Source organism: Lonchura striata, chromosome 2 (genome assembly GCF_050655825.1).
Source record: "Lonchura striata isolate lonStrDom1 chromosome 2, ASM5065582v1, whole genome shotgun sequence".
NCBI lineage: Eukaryota > Metazoa > Chordata > Aves > Passeriformes > Estrildidae > Lonchura > Lonchura striata.
The window spans coordinates 60,546,711-60,572,179 of record NC_140704.1 but is presented as its reverse complement, the minus strand read 5'-3'; the positions used below and the strand labels follow the sequence as shown (position 1 = coordinate 60,572,179).

The 25,469-nt window shown below is 40.9% G+C and overlaps 1 protein-coding gene across 8 annotated transcripts in view; it reads right to left on the bottom strand.

Moving 5' to 3' along the window:
* The window catches only part of ZCCHC2 (zinc finger CCHC-type containing 2), a 42,252-nt gene extending 16,841 nt beyond the window's left edge, over window positions 1–25,411 (bottom strand). For 2 of the 8 annotated variants that reach the window (XM_085571162.1, XM_085571173.1), the window contains exons 1-6: window positions 24,407–25,405; window positions 11,760–11,871; window positions 8,414–8,490; window positions 6,209–6,280; window positions 2,828–2,940; window positions 725–819 (exon numbers count right to left, since the gene is read on the bottom strand). In XM_085571162.1, the coding sequence (XP_085427288.1) occupies window positions 725–819; window positions 2,828–2,940; window positions 6,209–6,280; window positions 8,414–8,490; window positions 11,760–11,871; window positions 24,407–25,345 (1,408 nt within the window). In that variant the 5' untranslated portion in view covers window positions 25,346–25,405. Of the gene's footprint in view, window positions 1–724; window positions 820–2,827; window positions 2,941–6,208; window positions 6,281–8,413; window positions 8,491–11,759; window positions 11,872–24,406 lie in introns of all 8 variants that reach the window. The other 6 variants (XM_085571161.1, XM_085571160.1, XM_085571167.1 and 3 more) reach the window with 6 other exon arrangements.
* Between the last annotated feature and the right edge of the window lie 58 nt (window positions 25,412–25,469).

The following is a 25,469-nucleotide window of genomic DNA, read 5'->3' as shown; positions in this document are numbered from 1 at the left end:
GAACCTCCAATCGATTCAATTCCTTACTAAGATCTTTGGCAACTTCTGAGGCAGTGGCCTCACAGCTACTGCCTCAACTGTCATGGTGTATAATATGCATTGAAATAAGAAAAGATTGAATGGAAACAAAGATCACATCCTAAGGCATCCATACAGAGAAGCCAAGCTTTGCTCACACAAACAACTGTAATACACAAGTAGGTTAAGAGGGCCACCAAAGAAATCTCTGCAAAGCAAATACTGAAAAACAATTCTGTATGTTCTGAAATTAGGAACATCCCATCATTTATGTACTCAAAACAAATCTCAGTTTAAATATCAATACAGATGCTTAATCTACAAAAGAAAACAAACAAAAAGCAGATGTGATTTTTCATGTCAGTTCAAACTTTTTGTTCCAAAATTTAAGACTTTGTGAAAGGAAGAAACGCCAAACTGTTGAACACAGTCAATTAATAACAGTCTATTTGAAGAGCATGATGGTACAGAGAAGAACGAAAGAAAGAATGAAGAAAAAGAACAGAAGCTGATGCTACATAGCATGTTCCCACAGTCAAAAGTATAAGTATCTGCTCAAGAAACTGTTAACTGACCAGGAGTTCAAATACAACCAGTGGAATATTACACACAAACAAAAAATTGTAGAACTGTACTTAGGCACAACAGCAAGATTAGCTTTTTATAGACTTTTCATTATAGAAAACAGTATTAGGATATTTCTTACTGTGAGTGTGCAAAGATTCTGATGAAATTGATTGGAAGAAGTTGTATACTCTCTGATTCCGCAGAAAAGCTTGTGATGTATTTGAAAATAGCTGCCTGAAATTTAAGTGAGAGTTTGTTAAACTAAACAACAAAATCATAGGAAGAACACAAAAATTTACTACAGTACCATTTAAAAACAAAATAGGCAGTTCTTAAGAAGTCCAAATGCTTCAAACTGCACATTCAACAATGCTAAAAGCTCCTTTGAGCTTTGCTGTTAAGCGCTAGTGTAAGCTTGGAGTACAGTCAGTATCAGCAATCAATATGATGATTTTTTTTATTTTAAAAAGGTGGGTGCTTTTGAGTCATCCCAATTCAAACATTTTAGCCACTTGTAACATTTTATTAAAGAGGAGTTTGGATTGAGTCCAAAAGCACTGGACTCTCAGTTTTAACTTTTTTTTTTTAAACTGAGAACACATTTATTTTCCCAAAACAATTCTCTTTCTTAAATACATTTGTATGGTTAAATACAAAGTTGAATTCACCTATAAGGTCAGTATCTGAATTTCAGAATTATCTCCAAGATCTAAGGGCAAGATGTTCAATATTGCTCTGCACTGGTCTGAGTCAGTTACCAAGATGTCAGTGACAAATTTTATTAGCTTCAAATAAGAAAATAGGTCAACAATGAATGGTTTTCATTTCCCACACACAAAGGTTTCAGGTATTAGTTGCCAAGAGGTACTACCCAGCTCTATTTCTTTGGAGAAGCGGCAGGGGAGAGCAATTTTGGGCAAATGGGCATATACTGAAACCCCCAAATAAGTATTTATTTATGCTAAAACTGACACTGAAAGAAAAAGGAATTTGAATACAGTAATGCTATTCTCTTGAGATTATTAATGTAGCATTTGTGTTGTGTAGTATAGTCACAACACAACCTGCAAATTGTAATTACAGTTGCTTACTCTAGCACAGTTCGGTTTGTTCAAAGGTTATCTTTGAAATGAGTCTCTTGGGTTTGTAATTACTATGCAGTGAATCTTCACAACCTTTCTGTATTACAATACATTCCCTTCAGTCAACCTCTGTTTAACAGGTTTATTGATTTAAAACCACTATGCTTATTAGCCAAAATTGTTCACAGAGATTAATTTTTGGCTTGACAATCAAGTCAATAAAGACAGACAAATACTATAGATCAAGATTTATTAAAAAAATTGGCAAGGGGGTAGTTGAGGCTCAGAATGGCTCCAAATCTTCTTTAACTAAAATATTAGAACAAAATGCTAGAACCAACAGAACATTATGAGTAGGAGTTTAAAAAGCAGTGCCTGATTCCTCAACTACCTCAAGAGACACTGCCTAACATGATGAATAATTTGTTTTCAACAAAGTTGAACAATCTTGACTGAAAAGGACAAATATAACAAGGTTATCTGTACCAAACAAAAAAAACCCCAACCAACCAAAAAAAACCCCCAAAAACACCAAAAAAACCCCAACAACCCCACAACAACAACAACAAAAACCAACCAAACAAACCAACCAAAACAAAAAACCCAAGTAGACAAACCCAAATTCACATTACTGTTCTGAATTATAGAATTTGACCACCAAGTTCTCTCATCACTAAATAGCAGGTAAATGAGATAGGGGCCATTTTCTTAGAAATACACAAGCTACTTTTAATTTTGTATACATACTTCACTATTACTGTTTATTCCTTTTGATTTCTGTTCTGTCTCTCACGCTATCCTGTCATAAAAAGTAGAACATATGTGCTCTGAGTTACTGTTTCTAGTATTTCTAAATATACCCTTGTGTAAGGAAGGTAGTATCCTTCCACAAATGCCAATCATTGCTATATAATGCTGCTTAGGACAAATATTTTCATAATTGTGCAATTACTCTGAAAGAAGTAATTCTATGAAGTTTAGAAAAAGTCATCATTTAAAGAAAATCTAAGAGTCAAGAGTATCTACTTCATCACTGCCTTCCCACTTTCTTTGCAAATTTGGTTTAGGTAGCAGAATTTTCACTGTCCATAGGAGTCTTCTAGCTTGACTTCAATCACTTTTCTGGTGATGAATTTCAGGCTATTTGCTAAAACATTTACCTGATTATGGGCTCAAGATCAGCATGCCTTCGTTCTTCCCTCTTCTGAAAACCCTGATTTAGAGCTCTTAAAATAGTCTTGTCAAATGCTTCAGAAGACAGTTCCTTTGGGAGCTGAGAAAAAGGTTAATGTGAAAAATGAGTAGTTGATATTTTAAAGACTATATTTGTTCACTATGAGTCTTTATACCTTTTGGTATCAACAAGAAACTCAATTGTTTCAGTTTGAGTGATGTATTTTAGAGACCAAAGGTACAATAAATCAACATCATCTAGTTCTGTAAGAGAAACACTTTGCCGTAAATCCTCACAGCAAATCCAGGCATAAAACTGTTTAAAGCTCTATTTGAAATAATTATATTCGGAAATCTACCAAATACTATGGTCTTTTCCAGGATAGTTCACAGTCTTTTTTTTTTTTCCAGGATAGTTTATAGCCGTTTTATTTTTCATTTATTTCTTTAAATCTTTCACATATAGAAATTAGTTCTGAAAATAACACAAAAAAAATAACCAGGCATGACCGAATGCACTGTACTCACTATCATCACTTAGCTAGACTAAACTATTTTAAATAAACAGGAGTAGAAAGGAAACCATTTCAGTTATTTAATACATTAGGCCTCACCAGGCAACATTGAGATTAATCAATATCAAGTTCCGCCCCAGTCGCTATTAACACTGAAACTTCTTATCAAAATTCGTCATAACTTTCCAATGCCAATACTACAAAAAGAGGCCTTCTGATGTTCTGGTAGAGAAGGCAAAATTCTTGCTACTTTAGAGCATGTCTGTTTTAAATTAAGAACATTCCCCAGAACAAAGTTTTTTCACCCTTACGTCTTCCAAATATTGTATTTAAGTACATCAAAGCTGATCAAATTTGTTCCTCTACATTAAAAAAAAATATTTTAGTATGGTGAAATTAAGAGTAAACTGCCACTGAAAAACACTTTTTTTTTTTACTAAAGTTCAAAGCTATTGCTAATGTGGTTAACATCTGCCACCAGTTATGATCAACAACACTAAGTAATTTACACTAGAGCAGCATCTTCCTCTTGTATATCTGTAATACACCTGACCCAGAGAGCCAGCTGGATATTGCATCCAGCTACTGGAACAGCCCAGCACTCAGTAATTCTTCCACTGAATGAAGTGGTACTAACAGAGGGATGCTGTGTCTGTTGAAGATAATTGCTTGGTAATATATATAAGAGGAACTCCTGGAATCCAGACAGACAGGAGCTGTTAGTATTATGTTAGTAAAGTGCTACAGCACCTGAAATGTCTTAGATCAAAAACCAAATGGACTCAAAGCAGCTGTTCTTAACAGACACTTTGGCTTTAATACGTATTACAGAGAAACTGTGACTGAAGAATTAGTCAGTGTTCGCCAAAAGGTACCAGGAAGTTACTGCAGAAGTGTGGAATGAGCAAATCTCCTATCCTAGTATTTTGTAATGTAGATTTGTTTCTGGAAACAATTACCTTCTTGTCTTTAAAATTTCTGTTAAAAGGAATTCCTTCTGTAGTTAAAGATTCCGTTATACGAACCTAAGATTAGGTGCTTAGCTTAAGGTAATGGGACAGCCTTACTTACAAGCTTATTAGTCCTTCCACATACGTGGGTAATTTCCTACTTGCAAAGAATTTTTCATGCTTATCACCTAAGAGAAGCCAGTCTTTAATATAAAGCATCCAAGATATGCCATTTACTACCTTAGTTTTCCCATCAATGCTTCTAGTCTGAAAAAATTTTTACCATTATCTTATTTCTATCACATGCAGCATTGGAATCTTCCATCAAGTGTTTTGACCATTCTTTTCTGTCCCTCGGAACCTAAGCATACTATTTAACAATGCCATGTAGGTTGAAACAAGAACAACAAAAAGCCAAAATGCAAGGGCATATGAAGTGGACACTTGTACTTTATGTTTATTAAAGCAAGCAAGTTCTGTCCTGCTTTATTTAACAATCCTCTCTTACTTCTATGCCTACGGCTATCAAACCTGCAGAAACCAAACATATTTTTCAGCTGTGCACATTTTCCACAGAAGACCTCAGGAAGCTCATAGCACCTTTTGATTGTCTTCCTCTTGTTCTGCCATCTCCTAGACACTGCTGGAGCAGTCAAGCCAGCACATGGAACACCCTTTATCAGTCAAACAGCATAACCCTTCAACACTCTGGATCATGTCTGTTTTCCTGGCTCCTCTAGGAAGCAAGTAGGTTCTAGGAGGTCCATTCCAGACACTGATGTTTGTCTTACACAAGTGGGAGAACAGGTGGCATGCATCTGAATGCTCATCCCAGAGCTGCACAGGACCCTGTATAAAATGCTGTTTTTAGGGTTCTCTTTAGGTGCAGATGCACGTACCCTAAGCTTTGGGATAACCTAATTGCATATAGACATGCCATCCATAATCAAATCCTCACAAACTAAGCTCTGGGAACTCTTAGAACCAGATATTCAACTAGATTAAAGCAGTTGTGAATATTCACTGCTTAATTTCTGGAATACCAGAAAACAATGTTGATAATTTAAACAGTGAACAAGACAATGACCTTTGTACAGTGACTGGCTTTCCACTCGCAATTAACACTGAAGTTAAGAACAACCAGATACCATCAAAAATGTCCGAAACAGATCTCTCATTACTGCCCTGAGTTGGGAAGAGTTTAAATATAGAATAACTTCCCAGAATAGGTGGAACCCAAAATATTAGACAGTGGCAATGAACATACAGTTCAAGATCATCACACTGATGTGGTCTGCATGTGGCCTATGCACAGAACTGTATTCTCTGATCAGAGCAGAGGGGAAAACAACTGAGAGAACTTTTAGTTTTTTTAAACATGGATACACATGCATATGTAGTTGCTAGATTTTCCTCAAGTCGAACTCCTTGTGATGATGAATAGGCCAGCCTTTGCTCTATTGAGGAACACAACAGATAAATTAAAAATTATTATGCTTATGGCTGTGTCTCACTAATTAAACATAACAAATTATACTCTTTAGGGCCTTCTAGCAGGAACACAAGCAAATGACCAGTGGTTGGACCTATACATGAGCTCTGTGGGGAATATTGAAAACTCATCTGGCAGTTTTATGGTAGTTCAATTAAAACTCTAAGCACCATTTTGGATGAGACAATCACCTCCTGGGAAACCCCCCGAACATTCTGCAGGGCTGCTTCTTCTGTCAAGATCCTTCACTCCAATATATATAATTGAATGGTTAATGTAATTGTGAACTACAAAACTCTGCTGGCATGCTTTTGTTTCTATAATTACACCCCAGAAATCACAGCTCTCCTAGACTACTTCTGAAGTTATAAACCTGATGTGCAAACACTACTTTACTATTTGAATACGTACTTTTAGCAGGAATTCCTGAAGCTCCTGATGTGTTTTTGTTACACATGTTACAGAAAAATCGGACCAAGTTACCTAGAATGAAGGAAAAAAGAATGAGGAAAGCTCCTTTTTCCGAATTTCATAGCAAATACCTTGTTAGAAATTTGACAATCTCAGAGTTAAGACTTGCAATTAAGCAAACACCAGGCAAAACAGGGATAAGGCTGTACTTTTTCAAAGACATACTAATTTTGAGTGTGTATTTTAAGATCACCTTCATAATATTTGTGGCTAAAGGGAGCATGGACAAATTCAAGGAAATACAATGAAGTCCCTGAAGACTCAGAAAGAAGCCAGCCAGAAGGCTCTGTAATTATGGGACTTGTATCAAACAGAAATAATTAACTACAAAAAATAGGTACCAGAGAAAAGGATTGTAGGTCAGATATATTGGTTTGAACTCTCACTGTCATTACCAGGAGTCAAACTGAAACAAAAAAAAAAATCTCAGTTTATATTACCTAAAAAATAATTTTATCTGCCTCAGACTCAAATCTTACACAGTCATATAGAAGTTGTTTTAGGCTACAAATCATAAAAAGTACTGCAAGTACTTAAAGAAGGCACTCAGACATAATTTTGGCATATGCCTATATAAAATTTCAGCAGCTTATTGCTCTGGCATGACATGCAAGTAGTAAAACAGCACCTTCACATGCATGTTTTGAGTAAAAAATAAGTGAGCTTGGTTAGATGACTGCTGCCTGGCTTTAAGCCCACTTCTCAGCCAAAGATTCCAATTAGTTACATGGGAAGATTCAGGGTAATGGGAGTGGACACAGCAATTATAAATATTCATTTACTCTCAAGAGTTGATAGAGTAATGTCACCCACCAACTGCCATCAACTTAGTCTGCAGAAATGCCAGCTACCCTTGTGTCCTCAGCTGGGTAGCCATGACTGCAATTGCTGTTACAACCTTACAAAAGCAGTGTCTGGGCAAGCACAAAATTATCTACAGTGAAGAGCACAGAATATACCTGCACTGATGAGGAAAGGAAACTCTTTCCTAAAATAACTGAGGTGGAGTTTCAAGATTACTGAAATACTTCCCAGAATATCTCCACATTTTCCCTTTAACAAAGAAATTCAAAACCATTATCAAATCTGTCTAGATGCTGAATCTTTAAAATAGTTTATTGACTTTAAATGTTGATAATTCATATAGGCATTCTGTACAAACTTTCCCCATCTCCTACTGTATTTTACTTTGTACTCACTTCACAGACTATTTGGAAAAAAATGTATGATGTAGTTGAAATATTTGGCCAGATAGCTTTGAAGGCTGTCTTCAACAAAATCTGAATTACTGTCCTCAACAAAAGAAGAGTGCATCCATTTAGAGAATACCATATCACAGAATACAATACCAAACTCTGGGATCAACACATCAACTTCCAGCTCATAATGGCTTTTTTAAAATTTGCTTCTTCAAAGACCTCCGCCATGTCAAATGACCAGTTAGAATGTTTGATGCGAACCATTCTTTTTTGGGTGAAAAATGGGAACATTTAACTTTATCTTCAAATCTGGTATAAGACCTGATTCACATCTATTGGCACAATGACTCATAGTGTTAGTCAGCCTTTGCCAAAAAAAATTGCTACTTCGATTCAACTAAAACATCACCACGAACAGCCTTAGTAACTATTATTTAATACATCCTCCCCTTTGCTACTACAATAAATGAAGACTATATTAGGTAGGCTGACTAGTTCATGACCATTTTGCCTTAAGAAACGAAGTCCAAAACAAAGGCACCAACCTCCAGTTTCTCAAAAAGCACAGGACCCACTCTCATATGGTAAACACTGAGAAATAAGATCCAAGATGACCATGTGACTCCAAGCAATCCACAGCTGCAGGTACAACTGTGCTCCTGTGCCACGTGAGCAAATGACTGACTAGTTTTAGAATTCTTATGTATTAGAAAAAACAATGTTTCCTGAACCAGCTACGGCTGATGTTTTACACCTTCCCACTTTATGCCCTCATGCTTTACGTCCACAATTACATAAAACACCTGATTTGCACACAGAATTCAAAAGAATTACAAGATAATCCAAAGAATATCAATATTGCCTCCTTTGAAGATTTTTGAAACAAGCTGTATGTATCTACAGTACATAAACAATAATTTTAACATCCTGGAGGTTATTTGCTTACTTTGAATGTGTACTCCAAATGTTTGTCAGCCCTTTTTCTCGATACGTCTTTCAGGGTTATCTTCTCAATGTGTACAGCTGAAAGAAAAACACCTTATTGTGCACTCCAAAACTGACAATTTGCAAGCCACTCCTTACTTTCCCAGGCTCTCTGAGCATGCCTATAGGCTAAATCCTGATGCACACAGCACGACTCTTCCTTAGGAACTGTTTTATTGCAACAAACTGCCAGGAGCAGGTAGAACCTTGCTCTCTCCAAGTATTTCTCTGGCCTAATGACAACCTCTTTGGCACAAATCATGAGAATCTATGCATTACCCAAAAGCTTATTTAGACCAAATGTCACATAACTACAACAATATAACCACTATAAGCGGAAAAGATAATAAAAGGAAGTAAAATTGTATCTTTACTCCAAGAAGTAACAAGTGCTGATAAAAAACAGACAGTGCCTTCTACACCTAGGTATCAGAACCATCAAGTAGTAAATGAGGGCAAACTAAGGCCAAATAACTACATTTCTGAAGGGTATTTAGGTGAAAGAAGACAGTTAGGGAAGGACTGAAGGAGACAGAAATGAGTATCAGCAAACAGAAGAAGAAGCAGAAAGCTTTGACAGCTGTGCTGTACAGAGTGTCATTGAACTGAGCTAAGAGGGGAAAAAAGGTACTATAAGTATGCACTACTTTCACATTCCCTCCCCACAGCCTACTGTAACACAACAATAGGTGAGTTCAGGCTGTGACCTGGCAAACTACAGCACCACATGGCTTTCAGGGCCTGGAGATTTTCTTGAGGGCTCACAGCATTGTTCAGTTAATACTCCATATAAAAACCTTTATGTAGCTGAGATGGGCTTTCCACTTTCGCTGCTGTGCTGGCCTAAGAATTCAACAGAATTTTATTCTAGTGGAAGCCTGAACACATCTTTATATGTAAAAAAAAATAAATTATTTAGAAGCAGCTCGACCTGCCCTACATCACCAATGCTCCCTTTCAATGCTTTAGAAACTCCTTTTTTTGGAGGGAGGTGGGTGGTGTTAACAGTTAATGTTTTCCTTTCAATTTTTAACTGCATGTTTACATGGGATATATTGGGAACTACTCATAACAACAGTGTTTCTTCCTAAAAAAAAATTAAACCTCCTGCAATTGTATGTTGCAAAACTTATTAATGGATATTAGCTAATTATCATCTAATATACTGTAAACATTTTATAAATAATTTCATTACAGTTAAAATTCAAGTCTCACCCCCATCAAACATGCCATTTCTAAGATAATTAAGTATTAGCAATTTCCATAAAGGAACAATAAGCCAGCAAAAAAGCCCAGTAATAGGGCTACAGCTTCAAATTTTCTTAGTAGAGAGACAAATATTGAATGTGGTGGTGTACACTGTTTGTAATCCTCTAGCTGGGAGTTAGGAAGACAGACAAGCACTTCATTTTTACCAGTTAAGGATTATTTATTATTACAAAGGAAAGAAATCTGAGATGAGCTAAGGATGCCAGACAATATCAATATTTTATGAAAATATGAATGTTTAGTGACCTTAGTTTTTAGCTGTCTGGTATAGATTAAAGTGCTGTTAGAAGAAGGACCATGGCACAACAAGTTTTGTTGTAGTAAAATTTCTTAGTGGCTAACATTCAAATCGATACTGAAATTAATATTCATAAGTTAATTAAGAAGTTGATTCCCATGACTGGAACTGAGAATAGTGGTTTAAATTGCATTTCACTACATGCATATATTTAGCACACACAATTAGGAAACTAAGACCATTAACATTCACAGACAAGCTTTTTCTTCCTAATGAGACTGTGCTTATTTTAAACTATTGAATGTTCTCAATGCTAAAAATTTGTCTTCAGGTACAAAGAAATTGATTACACAATGCAGTACCTTCAACTTCCTTAACTTCTTTCCGCTGCATGCTTCATCGTAATACATAATATAACATAATTGCTGCACAGCTTTAGTTCTACAGTTTCAACAGACTCCCTTATAATTCTGTCTCCACAATGACATTTTAAATATTCTAAATGGCTGGGCCGGAAGAAAAGTTTGAATACACAAGCCAATGAGGCATGTTACATTTCCACCTCTATTCTGGACACAGCACATGCATCCAGGATGATTAAGTAAAGCATTTATACATGACACTGCTCCCATTCTAAGTCTAAGTTAAGATTTAAAAATTCATATTCATCACAGCTGAGAATAAAACCCAATTTTTACTATCAGTGGTATTTCTAACCAGTAAGGAGATTTCTGCAGCAGGGAATCTCTACCACATAACTCTGTGGCAAGTATCACAAAGGTATTCTGATCCTTCACTGTGGTTTCTCACTATGATAATACAAATGTGGAAAAATATTTAAGCTCTTTGCTAGATTGTTATTCAAATTTTTTGTGCTTCTATTACTTAATTTGAGTGTTACTAAAGAGATTCCCCCTTTTAGGTTTCTAATTCATGCATATGAACACTTTGAACTCCATAAAAGGATTTGAAACAGGTTTGTTGTCTGTAATCTGCCATTATCTTTCTCTTGTGTTTTTTTTTCCAAGGAATCAAACTGCCTGCCTTCAAAGTGCAGTTAAATCTCCACACTAGAGACAAAAGGACATTTATGAGGACAAAATGAATAGAAATAATTTTTTCATATTGTTGCCTCCTTCCTATCTGCAGACTATCTGTTGACTAATTTTGATTAGACAAGTAACTTGCTAATCCTCTTGAAGAATAAAGGTTGAGAATAAATCTGTTTTCAGTAATGCTCATTTCTTCAAAGAGAAATTGCATATCAAGAGTTTTGATAATGCTCAGAAGCCTTGTTCTAATTCTCCCCAACAGAGCCAAAACACTTACTTCTATGAAGCCTTTCACTTTTCCAAACTGCCATTTCTGTAACACTGCTAATATGTGGGCTTTCTTTGCTTTATTTAATCAAATACAACCGAATCAAGCAGCAAAATCTGCTACTACTTCCCAATATTTTTGTGTTTATCTTTGTTTAAAAAAACCTAAACACTGTTAATACAAATGCATTATGTGTTCTGTTTTTCACCAAATTCTACCCTTTTTTTCAGTGGGAAGCCTATTTACAGCCAATTTTCATGCAGGCATTCACTAGCAGTTAGAAGCTAACACAAATGACAACTTGTTACAGCAAAGAAAAGACCAGGTAGGTGGCAGAGAAGCTATTTTACTTACCAATCACTGCAGCTTCTTGTTCAGATGAACAGCAAGAGAGATACAAGATGCCTACAACTCCAAGCAGAGTTTAATGTTCAAGGAAACCCTTAAAAGCCTTCCTCAAAAGAAAGCTCAGACAACATACCTTCTCGCTGAGGTCTATGGGAAGCCACTGGGAGCCCATCACGAGGTGCTGTGGTTCGTTCTAGCAAACTGGTCTCATTACTTGACATGCAGTCACCATGGGAAAAGTCATTCTAAATCAAGAAAAATAAAAAAAAAGCTTTAGTAAAAGATCTGTTACCAAAGCTTGCTCTAAACAGCAGGTATTGCAGAAAAACCCACAAACCCTTTATCTGGTATTCCACAGGACAAAAACCCAAAGCTCTTGACAGTGGCAAAAAGGTTCTCATTAGCCATTTCAGTTCTTACTTTATTTATGTGTTTATCAAATGTCACCTACATCCTTCAATGTTTCACTGACCTTGTGTTAAAAACAGAACACAGTAAGGAAAAGGGCTTCTCAAGCTGGACAATTCAAGATCTTCATTAGCACAGAACTTCAGTGATATTCACAATTAGCATGAACTCTTTCAACTACTGACATGTCAAATCATGTACTCACTAGATTCTAAATATATTCTCCTCAATTATATTCATGTCCTGTACCTTCAACCTGCCACCTCTTCTATAGAGAATCACGAGTAACTGCTTGGACAGTCTATGAGGACATATAGTCGGTACATCTCTAACCAACTAAATCCGTGCATCTCTTACCCACTAAACATTCAGAACACAAGCAGTTGCCACCAACACCCTCATTTTCATAGAGAAAAGGACAGACTGAAAGCTCATCTCCCCCCACATTTATATGCAGACTTCAAAATCGTATACGAAGACATATTACTAGTTTGATACAGTGCACAAGAAGGGACACAACAAGAAATCACAGGAGATAGATAACATGGACAGATAAGTAAGAGAATAAAGAACAATCTAGGCTAACAATGATAAATAAGAACAAAGTATTAGAAGAGCATGGACTACAAGTGGTTCCCCTAGGGTCACAAGAGCCTATATAATATTTTCCAAATTAAGATGAAACTTTAATGTATCAATCTCCACATTATTCAATGACCAGGTCTTGCTAAAACAAAAGCAAGCAAACAAACTGACCAACCAAGCTAAAACTCAGAAATATTTTAAAACATCCAGTGACATTAAATGCAACTGTTTAATTCCATGTTCAAGGAATTGAACATTGCCCTAGAAAGGTACATCCACAAAGAACTAGGAAATACTGCTTGGGCAGTCTATGAGGACATGTAGCCCATGCATCTCTAACCAACTTAACCCATGCATTTCTTACCAACTAAACATTCCAAACACAAGCAGTTGCCACCAACACTACAAGTGTTGGTGAATACTTACAAGTGTTTGGATTAATCTGTTTCAAGTAAAGCACCTTTGTTTATCTGTAACAAGTAGTATAACATATGAGCTGATGAAATATCAAGTTCGGGAAAACTGAATGCACCAGAAACATTTAGGGACTGGTCTGCATGAAAACTAGATTTATTCATTCAGGATGAAGAACACTGAAAGACCTTCATGGGTAGAGAAAAAATATAAACCTCCAGAGAGCACTCTTTATTTTTAAATGCAGGAAGCATAATCATAAGTGCCAGAATATATGTGGTTTGTTGGGCTATTTTAAGGACTTGTGCAACATGATGAGACAAATCATCAGCCAAGATTAGTTACTTTATTTGTTGAAGAGGACCCCAAGACTGTCACAACAGAAAGACCAGAATGAGAAAGCACAGAGGCAGCAAAAGACATCTGAATCCCCTGCCAATTCTCCAACAAACTTCTTCAGATGTGACAGATATATCAGCTAAAGCTGGATTCATCTTACTAAACCAGCTTTACTCTTCATCTACAGCACAGGTACAAACTGTGGCAACCCTTAACAGTATATCCAACACATGCAGACCCAGGATGGGTCCAGGCATCAAGGCTGCCCTGGGCATGCTGGTAATCTAACTTTGGTCAGTGACACCAATAGCAGCACAGTTAGCAAGTGTCTTTAGACTGCACTGCAGGACATTTCAGGCTGTTTCATCAAACTGGTGTATGGTTCGTGCTCTGAGCTGAGCATTGGTAATTTCATGTTTCAAAGCAATCAGATTTAAAATATAAAGCCTGCTTTGTTTCTTCAAGATAAAACTCACACCAGTCCCCAGTCACTCAGTAGACAATCTAGCAAACATCTAATAAATTGCGAGCTCAATGTCAGATACAGGGTAAGAAAGGAAAACAGCTGTATGTCAATGAGACTGCAATTTTTAACAGCTTTAGCACATTTTCAAGTTTAGTTTACTAAAATAACCCCTCAAACAAGCCACCACACAAGCATACCCTGGAGAGAACTGCTTCCATAACTCTTCAAAAAACCCACTGATACTGGTTCAGCAGACATTTCCTAACAACTGTGGACAGAAAACTGGAAGTACTTTGGTTTGGTTAAGTGTTAACTCCTGATCTAAAAACAATCAAATTTGAGGTCAGACCTTCTTTTGCATTCAAAGTCAGGATATTTGTTTTGATTAATGAAAAACAAATTACAGTTTATTCTAAAAAATAATTGCTAGTTTAAAAGTCAAATAAACTGTAAGCAGCTTTTAGGAGATGCATAGAAATAGGATTTACTTCAAAAAATATTCTGTTCAGCTCATGTCAAAGAAGCATTAAATGCTGCTACACCTTCTAATAGTAGAAAATTACTTCTTACCTAGCACATACATCATCTCTGTAACAGCATTCAAATATTTTTGCAGTGAATTATTCTAGAATGGTTATTTTTTTATCCATGGCAGCAGTCTGTAACAGACAAACTACAACTGCAGTTGAAGACCCCCTCTAAACTGCAAAATATTTTGTGTTTCAAACCTTGTTTAAATAATTATACTGATGATTATAAAATAACTATAATAAATTAATAATTTATTCACTTGAAGAATTCTTCACCTCCAAAGTTAATCACTAATATGCACTGTGTGTATTCTGTGACTCCTGGCTTTCACAATAGCTAGTGCAACGCAGGAGGTAGACAGTCTCAGGATAGACAGTCTCAGGTAGACAGTCGCAAAGAAATCCAGAGCAGTCACAGCTTTCTTTTACAGCTTGCAAAGCTCCAGATACTGTCTGAAGTTGCATTACAACTCTTCGCTTTTGGTGTTACCTGCTGTGACAGTTCTACATCAAACCCACAGGTAACTGAAATACAGGTGCCGCTGTCAGAGCAGACAACTCTAGGGTGCAAATGACTGCAAAGTCTGAAGAGCTAAAGAATATTAAGAGTGGCATCATGTGTTGCTACCTGGTGCCAGTCACCCCAGGAACACAAGTCCTTTAAAGCCTGGCACACTGCTAAGGAAGGTCATGCTGTACAGAACTAGCTGCACTCATCCTTTCCCGTCAGTGAATACAACATAGCCCATGTTCACACAACACACACAACCATAAGGCTAACCCTCACATAAGTCCTTGTCACTGTGAGACTTCACTGCAGCTCACAGTGCTGCTGCTAATGATTAAAATATAGTGAAGCAGGAAATGTGCTGCCAAACCAGCTGCCACATAATTAATTTGATAATCACACAGATCTCAGTGATGGGCTGGAGGATTCTTCAACATGTTCTCCTACAGCTGGTGGTTCCTCACTCTCCCAGATCCTGCCTTTGCTGCCATGACTTCAATGGTGTGGGCTGGAGCACTTGGTGAAAAACAAGGCAAAAAAAGGTTATTGAGTACCTCAGCCTTCTCCATATCCCAAGTGACCAAATATGCCATTTACTTTGAGTCTTCCTTTTATCACCCATGTATCTACAGAAGATTTTGTTGCTGCCATTGACATTCCTGGCTACATTTAATTCTACCATGGCTTTAGCTTTCCTAACCTGTCTGCTCAAAGAGCTTGTCTATATATCTCCCAGGGTATCTGTCACTGCCTTCCACCCTTCATAGCCTTCCTTTTCATGTTTGAGCTTGTCCAGAAGAAACTTGCTTATCCACACAGGCCTTCTAGTATTTCTGCCTTCCTCCTCATTGGTATGCATCACTAATAAGCTCGGAGTAAGTGATTCAGTAGTATCAATCAATTTTTTGGGGCCCCTCTTCCCTCTGGGGCTTATTTCATGCTACTCTACCAATCAGCCTCCTAAGAGAGTCCAGAAGTGTTTATGTCCCGAGGTCCAGGGAAGCTTGTCTGTAACACAAGCACCAAATATCTAAAGTGGTGAGCCATCCTGCTGAGAAGGATGTTGCTCTGTCTAATGCCATGTGAGCTGAGCAGATCCCAGCTAACCTACACATGACAGATGTCCAAACTCTGCCTTCTATCGATGTAGATGACTGATAAACAATGTCATGTTGGCATTGCTTTGGCAATATGTAGTGAAATCTTTTATTGCATAGCCTATTAATCATCACAAGCAAGCAATTGATGCACATTAAGTTTTCTGATGCTTGCACTGCACTTTCATAAAAGAACTATTCATTCCTCAGCTCTGATAAGCTCTAACAAGGGAAACACTTGCAGCAGCTGGATAGCTTGATTAGTTCTACATGCCCAAATATGAAATATTATTTTTCTGCAAGACTACAGTAAATGTGCTATGAGGGACAGCACTACTCAGCCTTGCAGGCTATGCAGATGTAAACTGCCACAGATCATTCATTCATCTACAAATGGGAACTGACAAACAAAGCCAGATGAAAGAAGGTATTTTGGAAGAAACCAAGGTCTAACTCATGATTATGAGTTATCAACTACAGCATCTGCACCTTCAACAAAATTGAGTGATGTCAGAATAATTATTAACAGATGTGGTGCCAATTACAAGACCAAAGCCATGATTTGCTTATAACAAACCTTGCAGGCTCTTACCCTCATTGCTTCACAGCTGTGATACACAGATGTATCGCTACAAAGCTGTGGTAGCATAAAGGCTCAACATCAGCTCTCCAGAAGCCACAACCAGGTGTATCAGTTTCTCAAGGTTGGGATTGAAGGCATTTGAGACAGCATTTCATGTTAGGACTAACGTGTTTATTATTTCTTATCAGTGAAACAGTCTCACAACCATGAGTTCAGCAGCTTTCATTAGCAAGGTACAAAATGGCTAACTCTTGTTACAAGGTCTTTTAAAACTAAACTATCCAATTAAAAGACATCTAGATTATTTTCCCTTTTAACTCAAGAACTGATCCCCTGACACCCACAATGTGAAACTTTCTGTCCAATCACAAAACATCACCCAAACCCATGAAGAAGGGAGAAAATGATAAAGAAGAACAACCTGTCTCCACTATTAAACCTCCATCTTGCTTCATATTTATTTCTATATTCTAAAACCCCAAATTCTCAAGTTTTCCACCCTGTGATATTACACGCTTCTAACCAATTATACACCCAGTAATCCCAGTACTATCAATCAACTTTCAAAGTCTTCTCCATAGCCTCAGGTCAAATGCAGTGTTCTCTTACGGGTCTGTGCCTTTCAGCACAGAAAGTCTAAAATTCTCAGTACCCAGGATTCCGACCAGGTGAAACTGCCTGTGTGTTTGTGTGCTGCTGAACCCTCTCCTGACAACTACAGCATCAGAGATGAAGCCTTACTGAACACTCTGAGCAACTGTACCTGCACCCCACCACTGTGGCTGTGTGGCTTGGATATAGGGATAGAACATTCTTGCAATTTTAAAATGGAAATCCAGCATATGCACTTAATGCTCACAAATGCAAACATATAGAGCAGCAATGCTTCAAAACCTGTTTGATGCTTACCACTGTTGATATAACAGATTGTCTCCTAGCCAAAGACAAGCTGCTAGGCAAATTCAAGACCAAGAGTGCAGACAAATGTCCAACAGACAATGCTGCTAAGCCATGCTCCAATCTGCAAACTTTGAACTATGTAAAGGCACCATCCAATTGTTCTAAGATGCAGAAAAGCTGTTCTGTTCTACAAGATTAGAGGAGAATCAGCATCAAGACCTAGGACTGCAAAGAAGCACCAATTATCTTCTAGCCAAACCAACATAAAACTAAGAGGTTTCCATGTTAATTTATCTTTTAACATGTAGAATCAACCTCCAGAACATGCTTATTCCACATAGAACCACAGCTAGAGAAATGGGGCTGACAGAACTCTCAGAAAGTCCACCATGGAAAGTGCAAAAGCCTACACCTACAGGCACCACGCATTCGGGGATCTAACAGACTATGGAGCAGCTTTGCAGGAGAAGATCTATACATATAAAAATGTATGTATATGTGTGTGTATACACACATCTGAAGGGAGAGTACAATGAGGATGGAGCCAGGCTCTTTTTAGCAGTGACCAATGACAGAAGCAACAGGCAGAAGCTGAAACATAGGAGATTCCCTCAGGACATCTGGAAACACTTTTTCATTGTCAGGGTGACTGAGCACAGGTTGCCCAGACAGGCCGTGTAGTCTGCATCCTTGGAAACACTTAAAAGTCATCTGGACATGGTCCTAGGGAATGAGCTGTAGGTGGCTCTGCTTAAGCAAGATGACCTCCAGAGGTCACAGCCAACCTCAGTCCTTTTATGGCTCTGTGACCAGACATAAAATCCCATAATGTGCAGTAAAAGCCTTACTAGCTGAACATATAGTTCAAATGGATTATGTATAACTGCTCTATTAACTCACATCTAGTAAGACAGACCGCATAGAGCACATGCATGGGTGCCTGAAAGTACTTTAAAGCATATTTGTTTCACTAAACTATGTTAAGAGCTCACCTGTAAGAGGCAGCAACAAAACACTATAATGGAGACAGAAACCTGATAAAACACCAGGTGATTCTGAGAAGAAAACACCATGTAACAGCTTCAGCAATCACATACTGACTAACATATAGCACTACCAAATCATAACAATTTTGAGACAAAGGGCATACCAACACTCTTACATCACATGAACAAATTCAGTCTGTGGCAATTGCATTTGAAGTACTGGACATGGCAGCTACACCTATGATTTACAGTGCTGGGGAAATAATGAATACAGCATGTTGTACGTCTCACCTCTACCTGAGTTTCTAACAGGACCCAAACCAGTTTCAGTCCAACCTGGCTAGTCCATGACACAGTAGAACTTGAAGCTAGAGGCCAGCCAAGCATCAGTTCGGGTGTTACTGTATCCCCAGGTGGTTGCTCATTCAACAACCATGCAACATCAGTACTCATGCTATTGTCAGCTGAGTGAATAAAAATAAAATTATTTAAATGTAGCAGTTCAGACTAATACAAAAATTTATTCTCATTACAGTCTAGAGTGATAGGAAGATTTAAAAAACATTTGTCCCTGAAGAGTAGTTCATTGAAGTACAGTCAGTACTGAGAAGGCATGATGCCTTCATTACTGTTTAATTACCATCAGAGGGCAACATGTCATTTTATCTTATCGTTGAACTCCAGCATAGTTTAAAAGATTCTTTTATGTACTGCATTTTTGAGTAACAGAAAATCTCTGTCTTGTGGTTATCTTGCTCCTAAGACACTTCCCAAGACACTACTTTTTTTTAGCTGTTCAAAGAATTTTTTTTAACTTTCTTCTCCCAAAAAGACAAGATTAAGAGGTCAAAAAAGGCAATAAACTCACAAACGAATGCAGCTTCTAGCAAGATCTCTGCCAGTTTTGGTCTCTAGAAACCCTTAGAAACCCATAGACTTGAAGGATACTACAGAAATTCACCAACTCTTGAAGGAAAAGTAGGTATTTTAATTACAGCAACGAAGAATCAGTTGTAGTGTTTTCTGGGACAGCTATGGCTAGAGACTGATAATGACAAACCACATGACAGTTTTAAGCAGGCAGAATCCTACAGACTTCAGAGCATTCACAGACATAACCATCCTACTGTTGCTGTCTGCACCCCTTTCTGCAGCTCTTCAGAATAAGCTGAGAGTCCTCTGCACTCCAAGCCCAGTGAGATCCTGCTACCTATAAATAAGTCAGCACTGGGCAACCCTGAAAACTGGACTCCAGCTCAACTACAGCAATCAAAGCACAAGCATTAGGAAGTCACAGGTATACCTTCAACACCCTCTGTACTCGTTTACTACACTGGAGAACAAACTGTCAGGGACAACAAAGAGGCTGATTAACTCTGGTATAATGGGACAGGGAAAGGCTACAAACTTGTACTAACGCCTCATGTTTAGAATTAAACAGCTAAAACAGCTCAAAGCACTGAAAGTTTTTACTCTGCCATTTCCTGGAACATCAGCATGCACATCTAGATAGAACTCCTTCATTTTAGGCATTGTTTTTATCTAGCTATGACTTCCTTTCCAGAAGACTTCCAGTAATGCTTCTGGAAATTCTTAACTCCTGTTTGGAGACAGAGAAATTCTCGTTCAGACACAAGGCTGTTAGGGTCTCTGAAGCAGCTGGAATACTTTTCATCTCAGTATGCAAAATTTGTAAAACACTGGTATTTCCGTAGAGTGCACCACCATTTAAAAGATCTTTGCCAAGAGCAAAATTACATTTTTTATCTTTATGTCTCTTATTTAAACCAGACTCTGAAGGTACTCTTTTCCTTATACTCAACTCTATGACACTAAAAACAGTGCACTGTGACAGAACTCTTAGATTCTAAAATTAAATTCTACTACCTTATTCTGCTGCAAGTGACTGAAGAGCAATTATAAAAGCACTCTTCTAATTTGTACACAAAATATCCTATAAATGGAAGTGTACTAAGAAAAATACTCTGCAAATAGAAACTTCCCCTTTGTTTGTAAGTACAGACTTTTTTCTGTGAAGAATCCTGCAGCCAGCTAATTATAATACTAGTCAACAAACCATTATCTCCAGGAGGCTGCTTATTTCAACAGAACCTTGGTTCTATTCCTGTCAAGTATGCCTGATTAAATATTCCAGTGCCTAATGCAAGCCACGTTTATTATGTTCGTAGATTAGTCAGTTTCTTCAGTATTTCAGCATTTTGATCCCAGACATCAGATGGGATGGAGAAAGATAATAAAGTCAAACTGCTTTGATAATAATGCCCTTATCAAACAAAAATAATCAATGCAAGAATTAAGCTATGTGCTCTGTTACTTAAACCAATATACAGTGGTATCAACAGGATTTTTGCACACTAACACTTATTTTATTCAGCAGCAAATGCTGATTTATTCTTATACTTCAACTTCAGATTCAAAGTTGCTATGCTGCAGTTTAACGCACCAATTACTTTTTTCCAAAAGATGATGTTATAAACCACACCTTCAATTAAGAATTTGAAAATAGTATCTAGTGTTTCTACTTTAAGTATAAAAACTCCCTAACCTTAATTCAGAACACTTCACAAAGACACCGAATGTATCAACTGTAAGGTAATCCTAACTCTGCCTGTCCCACTCCAACAGTCCTACCTCCTACCACTTTTGAATTCCTGTTTTGAGCTGAATTTGTTAAAATATCACAAAAAAATGTTACATTTTTCAAAATTATTGAAATAAGACATTAAAAGTAGCAACAATCTTTTCAACTCTTCATCATGAAGCAACTTTATTGTGAGCTCAGTTTTATCAGATCATACAGATCCTAACTAGAAAACGTAACCCCAACAATGGGAAAAAGCAAACTGCTTTATGTTCTGGCAAATCACCCACAAATTCTTTGCAGGTGAACCTCTCAAGCCTTGGCGTTCACTAAAGCTAGGTGGTACAGCTCCTCGAAACCTCAAAAGAGCCATTTTGTTAGACACGCCACGTGCAACAGCACAGTCCTTTGCCTTAAAGAATCCAGAACTGGCAGACCACCTGATTGTACTCCAGCTCTGAACTCCCTCTCATTTGCTGGCTGATTTCACACGGCTGCTGCCAGCCATGGGAATATATCAGTAAGTATTTCACGGCCCACACGGCGAACAACAGCTCAGCGACCACCTTCCGGCGGGTGAGAAGCCCGCAGCTGAGAACGCCCGGGGGCGCTAAGCACGGAAGGCCAGGGCAGAGCCCCGGCGCACAGCAGCGCTACCGCGCCTCCTCTGCCCGGGCCGGGCCCCGTTATGCAACGGCCGCGCCGCCCCTGCCGCGGCCGGCACCGCCCCGGGGCACGTGACCGGGAGCCAGCGCCGCCATGTCGGACGGGGCGGGCAGCGAGGCCACCCCGTCACCGCGGCCCCGGCCGAGCGGCCCTCCGCCCCCGCGGCGGGGCGGCGGGGCTGTGCCCGCACGGGGCGGGGGCGATCCGTCACCCACCCGTCCTGCCCGCCAACAAAGAGCGGGGTCACCCCCTTTCCCCGGGCCGCCACGGTGCTCCGTGGGTTGCGGCGCCCCGCTCCCGCCGGTCCTTCTGCCCTTGCCGCGCTCGGCCGGGCGCGTCCAACGGGGGAGGAGAAAGTCCCGGTCCCCCTGCCGGGCACCGCCTGCCCGAGCACTTCCCATCCGGCCGCGATCACCGCGGGGCTCCCGAGCGGAGCTGCTTGGGCTGCCCGGCACGGAGCGGGTTATTCCCGGAGATGGAGCCCAGCCCTTCCGACACGAGCCCAGCCGAATAAAATCTCAGAGGGGTATTTATGAACCGTTCTAGTTCACAAACGCAGAGCCCTCAAGGCATTCAAATTTCAGAGATTAAAGAGCAGAAAAGGCCTGTGGTCACCCGACAGGATTTTAAATCAAGTTCAGCGTAATGCTACGGCAGCATTTTGCCAGGGAAGCCTTTAACCGTGCTACTGGCTTCATCTCCTCCAGCGTTTTATCTGCGAGGGTCCCCCCGTCCCCGTGCAACGCTGACTGAAAATACTCAGCAGAAACCCACTGATCCCTCTGTTCCCTGTCAGCCATTATTTCCCAGAAAGGCCGTGCTGTATTTACAATTAGCCATTAAGAGAGGGGGGAGGGGAAGGAAAGCCTACGGAAGCGTTTCACTGCTGTGTCGACTGCGGGGTATGTGATGTGCATGTTCAGCCAAGCTGACTCGGGTCTCTCAGTGTTCCCCGAGTAAACAAAACCACCACAACTTGGACAGCTGCTTTTATGCTGAAGCCAGAACACTGCACAAAACTGACTTCAATTCCAGTAGTTCACGGGAGCCTGCTCTCCCAACTGCATTTGGTGGGACACATTGAGCAGCTACAATTGCTGTGCCAGTTCCAGGCAGGAAGTACGTTTCCGGTTACTAGCACTTTAAACCCAGAAGGGACAGTGTCCAGTCTTACCACTTCCTGCAATTCAGCCTTTTCCCCAGAAAGACGAACTTTCAGGATTAGTTCTGGGATAGAACTAGACTTGATACCGGCCAATGAGCCAAAATAAACACTTTTTGGACTGATGTTCTGAATTCATTGTGATTTCAGTTCTGTAACATCTGCCCATTAGTTTATAATCTGCCAAATGCATTTTGGCCTTTAAATGATACAAGCATTTAGTTAATAAATATAATATCAGAAGACTTGGAAATCCTCTGAGTACTCCTCAAGAGCATAGCCCATCTTTAGAAAACAGAATGAGCCATTCCTTTCATACGGCAGGCAACGTCGAAGTTTTTTACAAGTGGCTGAAATGGATTGCACTGCAAGCAAACTTAGAAACAAAATCCCAAAACCTCAACCCTTACTGCTTTGTACTCTTTTCTGTCAAGTAACTCATGAAAACCTGGTGGGTTCCTTGGAACAGTACTGTAAACACCCATCTTCCAGCCCTTCCTTCCCCTTTGCACAAAAGACCTTCTATAGACCAAAAACTGCAGAGCTCCATGAGGACAGCTTGGCTGCATAAATATGGGGCAATTTTTAAAGCCCGTGCTCATCAAGAGGGCAGCAGTGAATGGGACTGCAGGAAAATCTCTGCTTAAACAGAGCTACTGCACAGGAGAATGTTTCCGTTGTCACTCACTGCAAGTCCTCATCCCTGGCGACAGCCACATCCTAGCAACAAGTGGCACATCTGCTTTCAGGATGAGCTTTGCTGTTTCCTGACAGCCACCCAAAAATCAGTTTTTCTTCTACAATTACAAGATTAAGCAGTGCTCTGAGTGGTCAGGAAAAAAAGCAGTTTTTCTCTGCACAGAAGCTCCAGTTGTAACATTTTGTTTCTTGAGTGGAATCATTACCACCCCTTTCCTAATGTGTCAACTATCTCACTGAACCTGGTGTTTCAGAGAACCAGCCTTAGAGCCGGTGACCCAACTGCTGCCCTGATTCTTGCCAAGTTCAAGTCTATGTCTCATTCTGCGGAGGGGCAAGGAATAGACTCCATAAAAAAATATTTCAACTTGTTCTATTAGTTTGAAGCCCCTAGAGAATGCTCTCTTCGGCAATCTGGTCTCTATCTAGCATTATTATAATTTCTATTCTTAAAAGTCTAGTCAAGTTGTTGCTTGTACTTCTGCTTCGTACAGTGACCTACAGGCAAACAAGGCAGCCAGCTCAGTACTGTGCACCCTGCACTCCAGCACGGCAGAGTTCCAGAAAAAAAAAAAAAAACAGCGTTCCAGAAAGCATGGCAGACTAGGAAAATCAGCCCTTCCCCCCGCCATGAAATTTGTAGTAGACACTCCGCAGGAGGTTGTGGGGGCTGACGCTGCCGTGGTAGGGGGAGGACGGAAGGGACTACATCCCAATGGGGGGGATTCGGGGAGAGCAAGCAGCCGCTCCTACGAAAGCGGGAGGCAGCGATGGAGGAAGGACGAAACCACCCGCTGAGATGGCGCAGCAGGAAGGGCGCAGGACGCGCCGTTACCTGGGCTGGGTGGCGGCCGAAGCCCTCCCCCTCCTCCTCCTGGTCCCCGCACAGGGCCCTCCGCAGGCGCTCCAGGTGTTCCCGCAGGGTGACCCGCTGGTGGAAGGAGAAGGCCGGGTGCAGCGAGGCCATGGTGAAGAGCAGGAGCAGCTCCTCCTGCGCGCCGCAGCCCAGGCCCTGGGCGGCGGGGAGCCCGGCCTGCCCGTTCTCCGCGGCTCCGTCCATCACCACCACCACGTCCCCCTCCTCCTCCTCCTCCTCCTCCTCATCTTCCTCCTCCTCGGCCGGGGCCCGCCGCGCCGCCGGGCAGCTCTGCAGGATGGAGTCCACCTGGGGCAGGAGGCGGTGCAGGCGGCCGGCGGCCTCGCGGTTCTCGGAGCCCAGCAGGGCCAGGTAGACGATGAGCTTGGAGCGCACGGCGGGGTCGCGGAAGTCGCCGAGCTGCCCGGGGTCGCTGAGCCCGTTGGCCTTGGCCTCCGAGTCGCGGAGGCAGTGGTAGTCCTTGCGGGCCAGGTCCTCCAGGCAGGAGCCCAGGAATCGCAGCTCCAGCGGGTTGCACAGGTCCAGCAGCCCCACCATGAACTCCAGGCGCTGCGCCGAGCCCAGCACCAACCCAAACCACTCGTACACCGTCTCCTTGTCGGTGCGGGCGGCCGCCGAGCCGGGACCGCCGCCGCCCAGAGCGCCCGGCGAGGCGGGGGGGGGCGGCGGGCCGGGCCCAGGCCCCGGCCCCAGGCCGTGCAGCCGGCTCGGCCTCTCCAGCCCGCACCCCCTCGCCGCCGCCGCGGAGGCGCCCCCGCGGGCCCGGGGCACCTGCTGCTGCAGCGGGAGGTGACAGTCCAGGGCACCGCCGGGCTCCTTCAACCCCGCCGTCGTCGCATCTTCCGCCGCCGCTGCCTTGTGGCTCGTCTGCTTCAGGGGCAGCTTCATCTTCAGCATCCTCGGCGGCGGCGCGGGGGGGACGCGGCGCCCGCCGGGGCCCGGCGGCAGCGGGGAGGTGGCGGCGCGCGGCGCTCAGGCGGAGCCGCTCATGCCGCTCATGCGGCCCGGCCGGCGCGGGAGC